At 42.5% G+C, this 18,457-nt stretch overlaps 1 protein-coding gene across 3 annotated transcripts in view; it reads left to right on the plus strand.

Moving 5' to 3' along the window:
• PPP2R2C (protein phosphatase 2 regulatory subunit Bgamma) overlaps nucleotides 1–18,457 on the plus strand; it is a 107,388-nt gene that overhangs the window by 71,629 nt on the left and 17,302 nt on the right. For all 3 annotated transcript variants that reach the window (XM_075260787.1, XM_075260797.1, XM_075260805.1), the window contains 4 exons: nucleotides 6,716–6,813; nucleotides 8,351–8,516; nucleotides 10,080–10,192; nucleotides 10,441–10,618. In XM_075260787.1, coding sequence (XP_075116888.1) covers nucleotides 6,716–6,813; nucleotides 8,351–8,516; nucleotides 10,080–10,192; nucleotides 10,441–10,618 — 555 coding nt within the window. The remainder of the gene's footprint in view (nucleotides 1–6,715; nucleotides 6,814–8,350; nucleotides 8,517–10,079; nucleotides 10,193–10,440; nucleotides 10,619–18,457) is intronic.

An 18,457-nucleotide genomic window follows, 5' to 3' on the forward strand; every position in this document is an offset into this window, starting at 1 on the left:
GTGGAGTCAGAGTTGTGGAGTTGGGACTAGTTTTGGGTGGAGTCGTAATCAGAGTTGGAGTCAGCAAGTCAGAAAAAAAATTTCAACTCTAACTCCAGCTTCAAAATAAAATGATTAGTTATTTTAATTCAGTTATACAATTATTAATATGATATGGTTAATTAGATTTATAGTTGGTTTAGATTTCCTTTAATAGGCATTCAGTCCCTGGCCTTTTGGAGAGCATTAATTCTTCCTTTACAGATGTTGCTACCGTTTCTCTTGGTTCAAGAAGTAAAATGTATGGCGAGCGATGACCAGCTATTGAAAAAACATGATTTCGCTCTATCATAAAATGTCTATCTCATATGTGTGGCCACCCTGTGGCTATGTTGTGAACTGCAGTCTGCCACAGGTTTTGCCAGCATCTTGTGATGTTGTATTGATTGGCTACCCTAGATATTTCATTTTCAGTAAGGATGGACGTGTCATAACAAGCTGACATTAGGTTCACACTTGCATTCGGTTCACTGACTTTTGTGTCTGCATGGGGACCTAAAAGAAGGGAAGCCTGTCCACTAAAAAAGTAGTTACCTGTGGATACTATTGAATATTAAGGGGTCTGCTGAGTTTCCAACGGTTTTATACTGCCGATTTTAGATGGAATCTGCAGCGGAGTCTCCAACGCAGATGTGAACCTAGCCTGATATAGTATTTCCTGTTTTCTTTTAATTACTTTGTCCTATATTCTGGGTCAGAATAAGCAGAGTCATTTCCACTGCTGTAACTATAGCGGTCGCAGTGATCACTGCTTCAACTGGGCCCATAAGGTATCTATATATGTATCAATCACAGGATTTTAACTGAATTAGAGGAGCTTTACTGCTTCTGACTGACCATGCCTGTCAGCCAGTTATGAATGGTCAGAGTCGGACTGTAGAAAAATAGAGGAGTCTGAGTCAGCGCTTTGGCTTACCGACGCCACAGCGCTAATGGCGTAGATCTTGTCACCAACTAGATGATGAGAATGATCTTATCTGCAGAAGATGAGTGTGCTGACTATGTGGGAGGCAGTGACCTGTCCTCTCATGTGATTAGATTATTGAAAACAGGGCTGAAATAGAGATCGAGCAGAGACAAGGAGGAGGATGCAAGAAAATTGCAAATTCAATAGTGGAAAGAACAGAACCATGAAACATGACAGATGGCCTGTAGAGCTTCATAGAATCATCTAGAATTCCTGTCAAAAACACAGAAAACAAAGTACTCCAAGGTCTACTGAGATCTTAACCGATCCATAAGTTCAAAATATTTAGTTGTATGATAGCAGAGCAACGTAGTGGTTCAGTGGTTGCCTTGCAGTGCTGGAGTCCTGGGTTCAAATCCAGCCAGGAACAACATCTGCAAGGCGTTTGTATGTTCTCCCCATGTTTGTGTGGATTTCCTTCCATTCTACAAAGACATACTGATAGCCCCTCACCCAGTTTGCAGCCTACACATAGTGTGCTATGGTGGCAGGGGTGTACCTTGAGGGAGCGGTCACATTTTAGCCAAGAAGTTATAAGAGTGAGCCTGAGGCGGAAACGCAGCTTTTTTTGTTGCAGATTTTGTTGCGTTTTTTTGAGCCAAAACCACAAATGTTTATAAAAGGAATGGGAAATATATAGGAAGCTCTTATACTTCTACCTTTGTTTAATCCACTTCTGGCTTTGGCTGAAAAAGCCGCAACAAAATCATGCAACAGAAAAAGTTTCCGCAATGTGGGGCTTTAGTGTAAGGTTTTTTTTAGCAAGGATTTTGGCGCTGAATCCGTGTGAAAAAACGTCTTCCCATAGAGTTCTATGGGTTCCGATAGCGGATTTTTTCCGCTAGCGGGAAAAAAGCTTCCTTCAGGCGGATTCCGCCTGCAAAAACCAACGCCTGGCATGGGAAGCGAGCGATGGATTGGGGCGGCCCTGTGGATGCAGCGCTGCTACAGCGGCCGCCCCTTACGCTTAGCAGAGAGCAGGTCCTCTCCGTGCTTGCTGTCTGCCTGCTAACAACGCTTGCTCCGCCCCTCCCCCCACCGCTCGGCCCTGCCCCTCCGCTCGGCTCCGCCCCCTCCTCCAGGGGGGGGGGTGGCTTTCTGACGTCCGCCTCAGGCAGCACAAACCCTAGGTTCACCCCTGTACATACTATTTCTATGATGAAACGTTTAGGCAGAATCACTTACATGTATTGCTTCTTTACCTTTCTTCTTGGCTCAACATATCCCGAAATATGTGGTGAGAGATGACCAGCTTTTCAAAAAACATGATGTCGCTATATCATGAAATGTCATATATGTGGCCATCCAGTAGTTATATTGTGGATTGCAGCCTGCCAACGGGTTGTACAAGCATGTCATGATATTGTATTCTTAGACTTGGATTCATGAGATATTTGATCTTAGGTAATGATGGACAAATTTTAATTATTTGGAATTTCTTATATTTTTTTAAAGTTAGATTGTATTTTACAATGTTTTTGAGACTGCTACATTCCAGCTTACTCACTGGCCACTAGATCAATCACAATAAGCTGATTAAGTAGTGTATGTTTTCTGTAAATAATTTTGCTGTAAATGACTGTATAGACTGGGTCAGTATGAGCAGAGTCTTTTCCACTGGTGTAACTAGAGAGGTCGCAGTGGTCGCAGCTGTGACCAGGTCCATAAGACAGGGGGTTCCACAGGTGACCATCTCCATACTAAAGCTGGTTTGATTTCCCTTTTGATTTACTTTGCGACTACCATTATATGTTGTAAATGTATTAGCCCTGCCTTCTGGTGTACTGTAATGAGATTTAATCCACATTCTCAAAATCGGCTCAGATATAAGGTATTTTACGGTATATTCTTATATTCACCTGTACTATTCACTTATGAAAAGTTGCTATTTAATAGGATGTAATATAGTATTATGGGACAACTGTGGCTGACATCCTAATTTTATTTATTTAGTATTCTTTGCAGTGATGGGGGAACCTGGGGATAATTTACATTACCGTATTTTTCGGACTATAAGACGCAATTTTTCCCCAAAATTTCGGAGGAAAATGAGGGTGCGTCTTATAGTCTGAATGTGGGTTTGCAGCATGGCCGCGCTACTGCCACCGCTGGTTTTCTTCAGCGGCAGAAGTGTGACAATACTGCAGGCCCCGGCAGCTAAGACACTCCCCGGCATCCGCCGGCCTATTACAGCAGATGCCGGGGACTGTCTTAGCTGCCGGGGCCTGCGGATTGCCGCGCTACTGCCGCTGAAGAAAACCAGCGGTGGCAGTAGCACGGCCATGCTGCAAACCCACTGCTCCTCCGCAGGTCCCGACAGTCAGTTAGCCCCCCCCCCCATTTTTTTTGAAGAATCTATGGTTGGCATTATTGGGGGGGGTTATGTTTTTTTAAGGGGGATATCCTACGGCATGGGTGCAAGAGGTGGCACTCAGAGCCCACTCTTTGGGCACCTATCTGTGGAACAGATTATACTGTGTGGGGGCCACAATGGAGCAAATTGTACTGTGTAGGGACCACTGTGAAGCAGATTGTACTGTGTGGGGGCTACTGTGAAGCAGATTGTACTGTGTGGGGGCCACTGTGGAGCACATTGTACTGTGTGGGGGCTACTGTGGATCTGATTATATTGAATGGGGGTCATTGTGAAGCAGATTGGACTGTGTGGCGATCACAGTGGAGAATAAGGCTCTCTAAATACCCATTCATATGATCATATTTTGCAGGTCTGTAATTGTGTACAATTGTGGATCCGTACATTATTAAGGTTAAATTGCCGTGTTGGCACTTTGTGATAAATTAGTGGGTTTTGGGTTGTAGTTTGGGCACTCGGTCTCTAAAAGGTTCGCCATCACTGGGCTAGGGCATGTATATATAGAGGTATTATGACTGAAAAGGGGCAATGACTGTAATCTGTGCCCCTAAGACAGACATTTTTTGGGCATATTAGGTCGACATACAACCTTAGTTCTTTGGAACGTTTACAATGTAAAGAACTTTTTCATTCCTTCACCCTTTCTTCACACCTGAGGTTCTGGCCACCCCTGCCATCTAAAAAAAATCAGGTTGTCAACTCCTATGGGTACTGAAGTGGCGGCCATGAGTGACTGCTAAGGAACTGAATAGACTTAATTGGAAATTACTGTAGGTTTAATGCAAAAATAGAAATTCCGTTTCTCTAGTCGAATGAGATTTGTGCCTAAAAGGATGTGACAGAAGATCCTAAAATAAAATCAGAACGCTGACAGAAAGCTAATCTGCTTCCTAAAAACATATTTTTATGAGTCGTCACTTCTCATCCTTGATTTTCAGTCTTTGTTTAACACTGTGAATGGTAAATGACATCTCAGCAGAGAATAGCTGTGCAGATGTTTCAGACTTCCGTCCTGCGGAGCGCGATAATTGAGATCTATAAAGCGCCATCAGACGGCGCATTGTGTCTAATTAACATGAGCTGACGCCTCTTAGCTCGGGTGTCGTAATCTGTCCACCTTTATGTCACCAGCTGCATATCGCTTTACAGAGAGAATATAAAACCAAGCCGCCATATTCCATTGCAACCTAGTTAAGAAAAGTTCAACTACCGTAAGTTGTCATATAGTCAACAGGGGAGGGGGCATCATGGGACGTAGATTGAAGACTGTATGTAATGTAAAGTAATACACCTGGGCTGCAGTAATTGTAATGGAGCAACACTGGGGACAACAGAACAAGACAAGGACTTAGATACTCTGCATACATGGAGCTAAGCAGCAATACTCAGTGTCAAGCAGCAGCTGCAAAAGCTAATAAGATTTTAGAGTGCGTGAAAAGAATCAGTAAAATACAGGATCCCGATGTATTGTGGCTGCGCTAGAAATCCCTTTCAATCAATGATATTTTACACATGTATTTTGATGTGTATTTTGACGTGTTTTTTACACGTGTAAAAAAAAAAATGCCATTGAAGTCAATGGGAGTCTGATTTTTACACGTGTATTTTGCCAAAATACACGTGCGTTTACTTCGTGTGAGGGGGCCCTAAGACGTCACACAGCAACAAGTTATCAGACATAAGTTACAATTTGCTTCATCTGTATTAACCTATAGCAATGTTGATGTATATAATGAATGTACATGTATCTACTCTGAAGTACTCGTATAAGACTAGAATGCGATGGCCGTATTATTCCAGAAAAAGCTCCATAGGTTCTGTCAGATCTGTTCCATTGAAGTGAATAGGGCTGAGCTGCCATTGTTTATGAGCAATGGGACCCAACTGATCAGGAGGACATGGGTCAGAAAAGTCAGCTGAATGCTACCTGTGATTGAAGCCTTGTTGGCTGTCAGAGATCACCATCATGGACATTCCATAGAAAGTGCTGCACCAACATGGAACATACAGGGGGATTTTCTCTTTCCATGCTATCCTCATTGCTGGGGGTCGGTCTGACTGCTGGGACCACCAGTTATCTGACACTTATACCCTAGCCTGTGGTTATGAGAAAAGTACCTTTGTGGTACAACCCCGTTAACAATTTGGCTTCTGCATTTCAGTACAGGTTCAGGTCACCTGCCGTACATTCATTTGGATAGGACAGCATTGCAGGTGGTCTGAAGCATCACTGTGCATTAAAAAGGCTATAATCTCATGACTGATGAAGGTCCTAAACTTCAGCCCCCTACTGATCAGAATGTTATCGCATATCCTAATGATCTGCCATAATGCTATAGGATGGGGATACTCCTGTAGGCTGAAGCTCCATGTTGCATAAACACAGCGTTTTTGCAGCTGAAGTCTATAGAAATGTTGGCGTCTTCCCTCTAGCACAATGTGCTCTGATAAATTGAATGTTTGGAATTCCTATTACAGAAGATAGCTAATGGTGTGGTGCCCACACACTGACAACCCTAACAGGAACCAAGCCAGTGGTACCTCCCCTCTTTGTTGGTGTGGTGTTAGGCCAGTAATCTCGGAGAGGTGGGGGAGTCATCCATTGAACAAGCAATATAGATGTTCTGTTCTGGTTAATGTCGGTGGAGTTTTGGCCCACATCTTATGTGGTATAAGGAGGCAGTAAGGAATACTCTGTAGGGTTAATCTCCCATCCTCACTGCTTATTTGCCTTTGGCTAGTGGTTTATGATGTGGGACATGTTTTTATACTTTCTTTTTCATGTTTTAATTAACTACAAATAAAAGTGAAGTTTTAGTTATCCTACAATTCCTATGGTGGTATGGTCAGCCTCCTTCATTGAATCATCTTCCCTCTAGGTATAATAAGGACAAAAAATGCAATGAGAAACGCTGTGGAAAAAAACGTGATGCCTTTGCACTGTAGTTTTTTCTGCATTTTTTTTTTTTTTTTTGCTGCATTTCGCTACATATGCCTTATGTTATGGGCCCATGTTTCGGAAAGGCGCTTTTTTTTTTGCAAATTTCTGCATTTTTTGAGCCAAAGCCCAGAGTGGCCACAAAGGAATGGAAAATACAAAGGGATCACTTATAGTTTCCCATCTGCTCACTCCATACCTGACTGTAGCAAAATCTGCAACAAAAAAATAACAGCTTTTCTGCAAGGTGGGGCCTCAGCCTTAAGTATATCCTTATACTGTATCCAAAGAAGATCATCCCTTTAATTTTTTTGTATTCTGGAAAAAGAGTGAAGCTTTACTGTGCAGAATGGTTCATCACCATTAATACTATATTACTGTGTCCTCTCTCTTGCAGCTGATATCATTTCTACAGTTGAGTTTAATCACACTGGAGAGCTGCTGGCGACTGGGGACAAGGGGGGTCGTGTTGTAATATTCCAACGAGAACCAGAGGTACGTGGTACGGGGTGTTATCTTACCTATTCATGGAGGATATCAAATATAGTACAAGAGAATTCTAGGTTAATACATTTTGGTAGTTTTTCTGTATTCCTCTATAAGACTACAACACGTCATGGTGGCACTAGCTGCGCCAAATGACAAATTCAGCTCTGTCATAACCGTAATAATAAATTTTATTTATATAGCGCCAACATATTCCACAGCGCTGTACAATTTATAGGGTTCAAATACAGACAGAAAGATGCATTACAAAGAAAGTAAATGTTTGCTGTGCTACATACACATTTCATCCATACGTATACTGTATGTTAAGGGTGTGTTCACACAGTGGAATTTTCCTATAATTTCAATAATTTAAAAACTGAATTTTTTTGCTTGACCAAATTTCATCGTGGACTTCGCAAATTCCGCACAATTCAGGCAGAATTTTTCTGCTTTCTATTCACTACAGTGGGAGTTCTCAGGCGGATCCTGCGTAAAGATGGAACTTGACACTTAGGGCTAGTTCACACGGGGGTTGTGACCACGTATTTTGGTCCTGATTTTGACGCAGGAAGCCGCGTCAGAATAGGACCAAAATGCGCCTGGTGCGACTGTCGCAGCTTCCGACAGCCGCGGCTTCCCGCTCCAGAGTAGGCCCAAATGAATGGGCCTAGTCCGGAGGGTGCTGTCGCGAGGAGGACGCGGAATCCGCCTGAAGAAAGGGCAGCTCGCTTCTTTTTTCCGTGAGTGGGAACAACCCGCTTACGGAAAAAAGGACGCTAGCGGTCTACTTAGATTTCTATTGTGAGGGGGCTGATCCGCCCCCTTTTGCCCCATGTGAACGAGCCCTTATTTTTTCAGCTGAGGAAGAAATCAGCTCTTATTGAAATGAATGTAAGGCGGCATTCACACGATGTAACACGGCGTTGATTCTGACATGTAAACTCGTGTCAGAGTCAGCACTGCAAAACAGAATCACATTGACTTCAATGGGTTCCGTTTAGCCTGCGTATTGGACTCTATTTTGCAGCACTGACACAAGTATACGCTCCCATTGATTTCAATGGGAGCCTGGATCGTATACGCCGCGCTATTTTGCGGCCGTGATTTTGCGCGGCGTATACGAGACTAACTCCCATTGAAATCAATGGGATCGTTTACAGCGCTCAAAATCTCACACGGCGTATACGTGCCAGGTCACGCGGCACGTTACTCCGTGCGAATGCACCCTAACAGCACTTTTTTTTAAACCATTGTGTCATTCCTCTGTTATTCCTCCTGGAAATGTATAAAGGTCATAAATGCATGTAGTGTAATCCTGGCCTACATGTTAGTCTTCTCTGTAGTTCTGCTAGTCGCTTTTAGGATGTACAATATATTATACGTTGCCTAGACAGAATACCAATTATATAGAAATCATGGGGGAAAAAGGGGGAACAGATAGGAGGCAGCAGTCTGTAGAGGAATCCTACTCACATATATACAATGTGTATGATAAATCCTAATATACGCCTCTGCTGAATTGTTCTTGTTATCTCCTCCGCAGTGTAAGAATGAACCCTGCAGTCAGGGCGAATACAATGTCTACAGCACTTTCCAGAGCCACGAGCCCGAATTTGATTATTTGAAGAGCTTGGAAATAGAGGAAAAAATTAACAAGATTAAATGGCTCCCCCAGCAGAACGCAGCCCACTCCCTTCTGTCAACAAATGGTAGGATCACAGATCATCTGCCTCCATGTGCTGCTACAGGAGGGAGAGAATGTTTATGAGGATGGTAACAAGTGCCGCGCTCTCCTCCACAGAAATCTACTTAACTGTTACATGGGAGGACACCCAGGCGCACATTTATTAACCATGGCATATTCTGTTCCAGTGTATATGGCGAGGGAAGATGGCCAGAATTAGGCAATGTCTGCACGCTTGAACCGCTTATTACACATGCCACGTATCTGGGCATAAAATCTGTTTCTTCTTTACTATCTGAGTTTGATAAATTTGGCATCTCCTTTAATTAAAGAGGACCTGTCACCAGTCCAATGCCATACATCATCTATTAGGTGTTGTTATCCTGAGCATTTTGGTGCCTTGTTTCTCCAAATCCGTTCAGCCATTCCAAAGATATAAGCCCTTTTAGTGTTGATACAATTTAGGGTCTACTAACCAAGTGGGTGGTAACACTGTGAGTAGTTACTCGGGGGCGGGGTTTCAGTGACTTGAATGTCTAGGGCTTACATCATTGGAATGGCTGAACGTATTTGGATAAACAAAACACCAAAATGCTCAGGAGGGTGGCACCTATAGTATGATGTATGTCATAGGGCTTTTCACACCTAGTGACACTTCTTCTTTAAGGTCAATCCTTACTTTTGTTGTCAATTTACAATTTTGATTGGCAAAAAAAAGGTTGCAAATGAAATTTGCAATTGTATGGTATAGTTTATACAACTTGCACAGTTTCTGCTAAAATTGTCAAATATATTAGTTAACGCTTGGCATTTACCCCCTTTCCCCAAATCAGCTATTTGAAAGGTGAGTGTTTTTACTCCGATCCCACCTCCTGATTTAACAAATTAGTTAATTAACTAATTATACAAACCCTTGTGTGTTAATTTGATTGTTTGGATCTATGGTACACACTTTATGTTTTTAGTATATGAATATAATTGGTGATATTCTTTTTGATATATTGTGAGAAAGTGAAGGGTGCGGTCTCGGAGAACAGGTATGTTCCAGCCAGGCAGCTAAAGGGTATATGGTGAGACCCACAGCAGGGAGGTCAGCTGTCTAATTAATGCCTGATATAGTCTGTGTGTCAGGACTAGGAGCTGTGGCACCACACTGACAAAGCTGCAAGTTCCTGTGTGAACTAAACCTATAAACCAGGTACTGTGTCACCCATTTAATGTTACCAGAGCGAGAGTCCGGCAGCCAGGCTCCTGTATAGTCAGGGAACGGTTTCTAAAGTTATAGTTAGTTCTCAGCCGAGAAGGCTTTAGTTTTGTTTTGTTTTGTTTGTGCCTTTGTAAAGGCAGTTTATGCACAAGAAGTGAATAAATACTGAATTTGAGTGTTCCATTGAAGAGGTGAAATGTCGCTGTTCATGTTTACTATAGGTGAATCATATAGTCTGGATTATCCTGTAGGCTCCTCCCTGCTATTTTTGGGAGTTTTGGCATTGGGACGGGGCTTCTGCATCTACATTTGTAGATATATATGTTTTTAATACAACATGGACATTCACATTATAGTGAGAGTGATATCATTATATTCTAGATAAAACAATTAAACTATGGAAAATCAGTGAGCGTGATAAGAGGCCTGAAGGGTACAACCTCAAAGATGAAGAAGGGAAGTTGAAAGATCTTTCCACCGTGACCTCCTTACAGGTAAGATGACATGTTGGTTTCAATGTCTCCGTCAGTGCTGCCAGCCACGTTGCTTACTGTTCTCTACATCCACACTTCTTTACAAGGAATATTTATGAAGATTGGTGTATCGAACGCCAGTCTTCATATCCCTGGTGCCAGCAGAAAATCTGCCTTACTCATGCCGGGTAAAATCTGGACCTGACACTGAACTGTGTGTTATATGCAGTATGTCTTAAATATTTCTTTGTGTGGTCTTCTATTTCTAGGTGCCTGTTCTTAAGCCCATGGATCTAATGGTAGAAGTTTCCCCAAGGAGAATATTTTCTAATGGACACACGTATCATGTCAACTCCATCTCTGTCAACAGTGACTGTGAGACGTACATGTCAGCCGATGATCTCAGGATTAACCTCTGGCACTTGGCAATCACAGACCGGAGCTTCAGTATCCTTTATTGCAGCAGGAGGCAAATCCATTGTGAATTAGTGAGATCCATAGGACTGTTAAGGCTCCGTTCCCACGGAGTGACATGCTGCTCTTTCTGACACGTAAACACATGTCAGAGTGAGCGCTGTAAAACAGAATCCCATTGACTTCAATGGGTGCCATCTTACGCGCGCTACACATTGAAATCAATGGGAGGCTTTTTAACCCATTGATTTCAAAGTGTAGCGCGCGTAAGACGGCACCCATTTAAGTCAATGGGATTCTGTTTTACAGCGCTCACTCTGACATGTGTTTAGACGTCAGAACGTCAGAACGAGTGGCGCGTTACTCTGTGGGAACGGAGCCTAAGCCTGAGTTCCCACTGGGTATTTTAGTCAGGATTTTGAGGCGGAATCCACCTCAAAATCCTGACCAAAAAAACCTCTTGCATTGAAATCAATGGGAGCTGGTCAGTTCTTTTTTCGGAGCAGTTTGTTCCGACTCCCAGAAAAAAGTAGCGACATGCTCGTTCTTCAGGCGGATGCTGCGGCCGGTTCAGCCATGGACGTCCGCCTGAAGACTCTCCCTCCAGACTAGGTCCATTCATTTGGGCCTAATCCAGGTCAGAGTGCCGCAACTGGATTCCAGTGCACTGCACTGGCATCCAGTCGCGGAACCGTTTTTTTGGACAGGAATCTGAGGCGGCCTCCGCGTCAAGTTCCACTTCAAAATACCCCGTGTGAACTCAGCTTTAGGAGACCCCACCTCAGAATTTGCTATAGGGCGTAGGGGTAATTTGACAATATCTACTGCCCAGAGCTCCCATTCCAAAAATTTCAATACGACATAGAGGTCATTTGCTTTTACCCCTGCTGAGGAGGGCCTACTTCAGAATTTTTTATTGGACCCTTCTCATTGCTGAGGAGCCTTCATTTCACAATTTGCTGTGGGGATTAGGGGTCACTTAACCCTTCTGAGGAGAGACTATTCCAAATCTTTTTTTTAGGACCCTGAGGTCCTATGCCCTCTTATCCCATTGCTTAATTCCAGAATTTGCTGTCAGAGGTCCTTTGCCTTCTTCTTCCTCTTCTGAGGAGACCCCACTTCAGAATTTGTTGTAGGGCCAAGTGGCAATTTGCCAACTCCAATTGTGGAGGAACGTTCATTCCAGAATTTGCTGTAGGACCTAGAGGTCATTTACCTTTTTCCTCTACTCCTGAGTAGACCCAACTTTAGAATTTGCTATTGGGCCCAGAGGTCATTTGCCTACTTCTCATAATGTAGAGGAAATCCTTTTCCAGAACTTTCTGCAGGTCTGATGGTTATGTGGCTGATCAAGGGATATTTCTTTTTACCAAAAGTTGGGGTTTTGTGTTATAGTATTTATAGTATTCTATCCCGACAACCTACAGATGTGGAACAAAGGCTTCTATGCATTGAAGTCTCTGTCTATAAGGGGCAGCCGACCTATAGGTTCAATATGTTCACTCATTACTGAATAAAGATTGCATGTGCTCAGCGGAGATGCCGAACACTTTATAAGCCTTCAGATGTCTAGATTCAGTTATTTTGTGTCAATTGAAGCAAAGTCATAGTTCCTGGAGAGCTGATTATTTTCCATATACTCGTGGGTATATTGTAGAGTCTCCGTGATAGCATCACTTTCAATTACACAGCGGTGCCGCCACAAAGAAGGATCGTACCCACAATAGTCATTTATTTTCGGGCTCGGTTCATCCAGGAGCCTGGTATCCTATTTTAATAATGGCTGTTTGCTTCTTTTTAGGGCTCCTAAGGGCTTAGATTAATTAGGAAATCAAGAAAAGCCTCTCATTTTAATCAGCATAATGTTCTATTCCAGTCTGGCTTCTTTCATCAGTAAATCCTCTCAAGTCACATGGCACTCAGCGTTCTGTATAGAAATCTGCCAAGAAGATTAAAATTCAATGTAAAATAACTCATCTGTTACCGAGAAGATGCAGTTCTTCATTTATGGAGGATTTCTACCTAAAATTGAGAAAAAATCACCCCTAAATATCTGTCGTAGAGATGTCCTCTTATCTAGCTGGCATACACGGCAGATACAGTCCTATGAAAAAGTTTGGGCACCCCTATTAATCTTAATCATTTTTTGTTCTAAATATTTTGGTGTTTGCAACAGCCATTTCAGTTTGATATATCTAATAACTGATGGGCACAGTAATATTTCAGGATTGAAATGAGGTTTATTGTACTAACAGAAAATGTGCAATATGCATTAAACCAAAATTTGACCGGTGCAAAAGTATGGGCACCTCAACAGAAAAGTGACATTAATATTTAGTAGATCCTCCTTTTGCAAAGATAACAGCCTCTAGTCGCTTCCTGTAGCTTTTAATCAGTTCCTGGATCCTGGATAAAGGTATTTTGGACAAACAATTCAAGTTCAGTTAAGTTAGATGGTCGCCGAGCATGGACAGCCCGCTTCAAATCATCCCACAGATGTTCAATGATATTCAGGTCTGGGGACTGGGATGGCCATTCCAGAACATTGTAATTGTTCCTCTGCATGAATGCCTGAGGATTTGGAGCGGTGTTTTGGATCATTGTCTTGCTGAAATATCCATCCCTGGCGTAACTTCAACTTCATCACTGATTCTTGAACATTATTCTCAAGAATCTGCTGATACTGAGTGGAATCCATGCGACTCTCAACTTTAACAAGATTCCCGATGCCGGCATTGGCCACACAGCCCCAAAGCATGATGGAACCTCCACCAAATTTTACAGTGGGTAGCATGTGTTTTTCTTGGAATGCTGTTTCTTTTTGGACGCCATGCATAACGCCTTTTTTTATAACCAAACAACTCAATTTTTGTTTCCAAAATGAAGCTGCCTTGTCCAAATGTGCTTTTTCATACCTCAGGCAACTCTATTTGTGGCGTACGTGCAGAAACGGCTTCTTTCTCATCACTCTCCCATACAGCTTCTATTTGTGCAAAGTGCGCTGTATAGTTGACCGATGCACAGTGACACCATCTGCAGCAAGATGATGCTGCAGCTCTTTGGAGGTGGTCTGTGGATTGTCCTTGACTGTTCTCACCATTCTTCTTCTCTGCCTTTCTGATATTTTTCTTGGCCTGCCACTTCTGGGCTTAACAAGAACTGTCCCTGTGGTCTTCCATTTCCTTACTATGTTCCTCACAGTGGAAACTGACAGGTTAAATCTCTGAGACAACTTTTTGTATCCTTCCCCTGAACAACTATGTTGAACAATCTTTGTTTTCAGATCATTTGAGAGTTGTTTTGAGTAGCCCATGATGCCACTCTTCAGAGGAGATTCAAATAGGAGATCAACTTGCAATTGGCCACCTTAAATACCTTTTCTTATGATTGGATACATCTGGCTATGAAGTTCAAAGCTCACTGAGGTTACAAAACCAATTTTGTGCTTCAGTAAGTCAGTAAAAAGTAGTTAGGGGAATTCAAATCAATAAAATGATAAGGGTGCCCATACTTTTGCACCGGTCAAATTTTGGTTTAATGCATATTGCACATTTTCTGTTAGTACAATAAACCTCATTTCAATCCTGAAATATTACTGTGTCCATCAGTTATTAGAGATATCAAACTGAAATGGCTGTTGCAAACACCAAAATATTTAGAACAAAAAATGATTAAGATTAATAGGGGTGCCCAAACTTTTTCATAGGACTGTAAATGTCGGCCAAAATTGCCAGTTTTGGTGACTATGTAATGCGCTTGATTCTCCTTTGTTGTCAAGAAAGATCAGGATCGGGCTGTTAAATATCAACTTTTTCTTTTTGGGAAGATAAGACGCCATCAGAGATGTCTGACAGTGGTTCGATACCCTTCTGCCTTCTTGATGTTGGCCAAACCGGTCATCCATGTGTATGGGACAACTGGGGGAGATGGGTAGTAGGCAGTATCTATTGTGTATGGCCAGGCTTATTTTACGAAAGGCCTAGAATTATGGCTACAGTGCAACACAAAGGTGCGCCATTAGAGTGATGGTTTGGCCCTAGTGTAATCCCCCATCAATGTTTATGGAGGAGCAAAGGCCCAAGAGCTTTATAATGTGTCCTTTCCCCATATAATGAGACCAGTACTACAAATGATACATTATAGTTGGAGGCTTCTGGAACAGATTTTGCATAGGGGTACATGAGGTTCATGTTGCACCTCTGTCTTCAAGCATTATCCATGAGGTCTACTACACTGTAAGGATGGGGCTATGTTGACTTTGGTCACATACAAGCCATGCCACAAAAAACTGACCCGTCACCATGTAGTCCTAACCTTAGGGCTAGGGTGTATCGATAGTCAGGGGAACAAAGTTATAGGAGATGCCGAGGTTGCAATCACTACTTGTCTCTGAACCTTGAGGGGGCCCCAAAGGTCCCTCTGCAATGTAAAACACACCAGTATTCTGAATGGTACAAGGTAGCTAGGGACCCCATTACAGATTTTGCATTGGGACCCAGGACCTTCACATTACACGTTTGTGGATAGGTAATAGCTCTGAGTTATCCGGAGCTGTAATATAGCACCTATACAAATTTATGGCCCATATCTGCTCCCATATAATCTTCACATGGATGGATCTGTATGATACCTAAGGATGAGTTCATATGTGGAGCTTTTGTCAAAATTTGACAGTGATTTTTTTGTCTTCATTTTGTATTACAACAAATTATTTTATTGTTATTTTACAGAAAAAAAATCACATCAAATCTAGGGCATATTGTAATACAGTATATATAAATGTGTCATTGGAGTCACCAGCATTTTTACAAATCCATCTGAATATAGTCAGCAACGTAAAGGGATTCTATCATTAGAATCCAGTTTTAAGCTAATTCCACGTCAGAATAGCCTTAAGAGGGGTTATTCTTCCCCTACCTTTAGATGTCTTCTCCCCGCCGCCGTTCCTTACATATCCCGGTTTTCATACATATGCTAATTAGTTTTCTCACAGCACTGGGGGCGTCCCCAGTGCTGCGAGAAAACTATCCAGCACCACCTTCTTCTTGTTCACCGCCTCCGCCTCTTCTTCCTTGTCCCATCACATCTTCTTCAAAAAGCACCGACTGTGCATGTCCGTCGCCATTTTCTTGTGGCCTCTCTCGTTCGGCTACAGGAAAATGGCTGATGGATATGCACAGTGGGCGCAGTTGGCCATTTTCCTGTGGCCGAACAGGAAAGAAGAGGCGGAGGCGGTGAACAAGAAGAAGGCGGCGCTGTATAGTTTTCTCACAGCCCTGGAGACGCCTCCAGTGCTGTTTGAGTGCTGAGGACCACCCCGAGTGCTGCAAAAAAACTAATTAGCATATGGATGAAAACCGGGATATCTAAGGAATGGCGACATGGAGAAGACATCTAAAGGTAGGAGAATAGCCTTTCTTAAGGCTATTCCGACCTGGGTTTAGCTTAAAACGGGATTCTAATGATAGAATCCCTTTAAACTTCTAGGTTGCCTGTTTTGTCGATGGACAAAACAGAATACAATGGGAGAATTGATATTCCTATTGTTCTAAAAATTTCCCCATCCATCCTCATAGTCCACAATTCAAAAAATTCACCCAATCTATGAAGATGCCAAACAAGCAGACTTTATAGCCAGCCAGACTCTGTATGTAGTATTGGTAAGTCAAGAAGTCGGGGTTGCTTCTAATCCTTTCCCCAGTGGTAAATCCCAGCGTCGAGCAGATCGGTATCTTGTCAGCCGCCAGTAATTGTCATGGACTCCCCGTCTTCCCTTTGTGCATGACTATAATTGACTGGAGAAGAGCTGGAGCATTCATAGCCTGTGTGACTCCACGTGATGGCTTGTAATGGCTTTTCCCTGCGGTTTTCCGCCATCGTGAGTAACTACTGCATTGCCGTCATTTGCAACTGGCTGATAATACAATCTCTTTCTAGCTGGTAATTATTTTTATTACGCCCGAATCTGAAGTCTCATTTACATGCATGACAACCACGCACAGTGTGACATATTAAACACACTGGGACTCAGATAGTAAAAGCCTTCCTGTACAGATGCTTCCAAAATGTGTATGTTTGTGACTTGGCAGGATGTGTCATATGTTTATATCAGTTATGCGCCCCCACATATAGTCAGACCTGTGGTGCAGAGCTCACTTTACTTCCAGTTTGGTGAAATTGCGACAAAAATACCAAAAATTATCCAGTTGGGGTATCAAAGTTGTAACTCTACATTACCGTATAAAAGCAGCCATTCTATATTGTCAGTTTTTGACATATAACTGATAAAATTAAGACATAGACCTTCCTATGTGAGGTGGACTGTAATGGATTGGGCCCACCGGTAAAATTCACTCTGGGGGGCCCACGATACATCTACATGCAGATATTACTTGACAGCTGGTCACAAATTTGTGAAACTGCCCCACATACATTTATCTCAGTAATACTGCCTAGTACTGTGGGCCAGTACACGCCTATTAAAGGGATATTCTGTATACTGTATGGTAATACACATAGTTGCCAACTCTCCTAAAACACTTGGGAGACTCCTGAAATAAGAGGTAACCTCCCGTACTCCCAAAAAAGTTGGCAATTCTCCTAGGACTAGAGGATTATGCCCACATCTGCCATGCTCTCTGTAGTTCTATACATGTGGTAGTATTGTTGGGATTGTTTATTGTATTCCTGTTTTTGGAATTCTTTATAAAAAAAAAAAAATTACAGCAATTTGCGGGGTAAAACATAGTGACAGATTTCCTTTGAGTGTGCCCTTTTTTTTTTTTGGAAGAGTTAGTAGGATAAGATTGTTATTAACTCACTATTAATATAAGCTGTTAAAATAAAATAAAAAAACTTTCTTAAAAAATAAAAAATTACAATGTGTGGGGATAAAACAGTGTTTATTGTATTCATATTTGAAATAAATATTGATAATCGTTAATTAAATTAATTGATTATAGATTTTTTTAAAATAAAAAATATTTATGGAAAAAAAAAAAATCGTCTTCCCAAGGGAATGTTCACACCAAGTTTTTTGGCAGTGGATTTTGACGCGGAATCCGCCTGCCAAAACTGCTCCCATTGACTTCAATGGAGCCACTCGCTTCTTTTTTCTGCTAGCTGGTAGTGGAAGAAAGAAGCGAGATGACCTGTCTTGCTGCGGATTCCGCGGCTGACTCATCTGCAGCTCGAGACTCCCTCCCAATTAGGCCTAATGAATGACTCCCCATTCATACAGGCCTAATCCGGAGCGGAATGCCGCGACGGGATGACGGTGCACTGCATCAGCATTCTGTTGCGGCTAGCTGCGCGGTATGTTCACAAGTGGAAGACATTTTCCGCTGTGTGAACATACTCTTAACTATCCCACCATTACAGCAAACTGTGGAGGGTAACAGATTCCCTTAGAGAGTCCCTTTCACAGGTCAGCTATGAGGTCCTGCATATTCTGAATACACCCTATGTGGGTGGCGTATATACTGCTCATCTGTCAGGAAAGTGGGGATCCCCTGCTACCAGGTGACTCTTTGTAGCCTAAGTGAGTCAACCATAACTCTCAGAGCTTTATGTGGAGGGGACCAAGAGCATTCACAGCCAATGAGCTGCAACAGGGGGTCAGGTGAGGTCCAGGTTCCAGAGGTGATATGAGGTCACCACTAAATTGCAGGCTATGTAACAATAGGAAATCCATTAGAGACAGGGCACATCCCGGACGCTCTCACACAATAGCTGATGTATCGCTTCTCTACTTCTGTACAGCAAAGGAATAGGTTAATTCTCATAACTGGAAATTACTTTGCTAATTTTCTGGAATTGATTGAACCGCCACTCGTGTGCATAGGAGACAATTACACCGCTATTAGAATTGTT

This window comes from Leptodactylus fuscus, chromosome 1, assembly GCF_031893055.1.
Source record: "Leptodactylus fuscus isolate aLepFus1 chromosome 1, aLepFus1.hap2, whole genome shotgun sequence".
NCBI lineage: Eukaryota > Metazoa > Chordata > Amphibia > Anura > Leptodactylidae > Leptodactylus > Leptodactylus fuscus.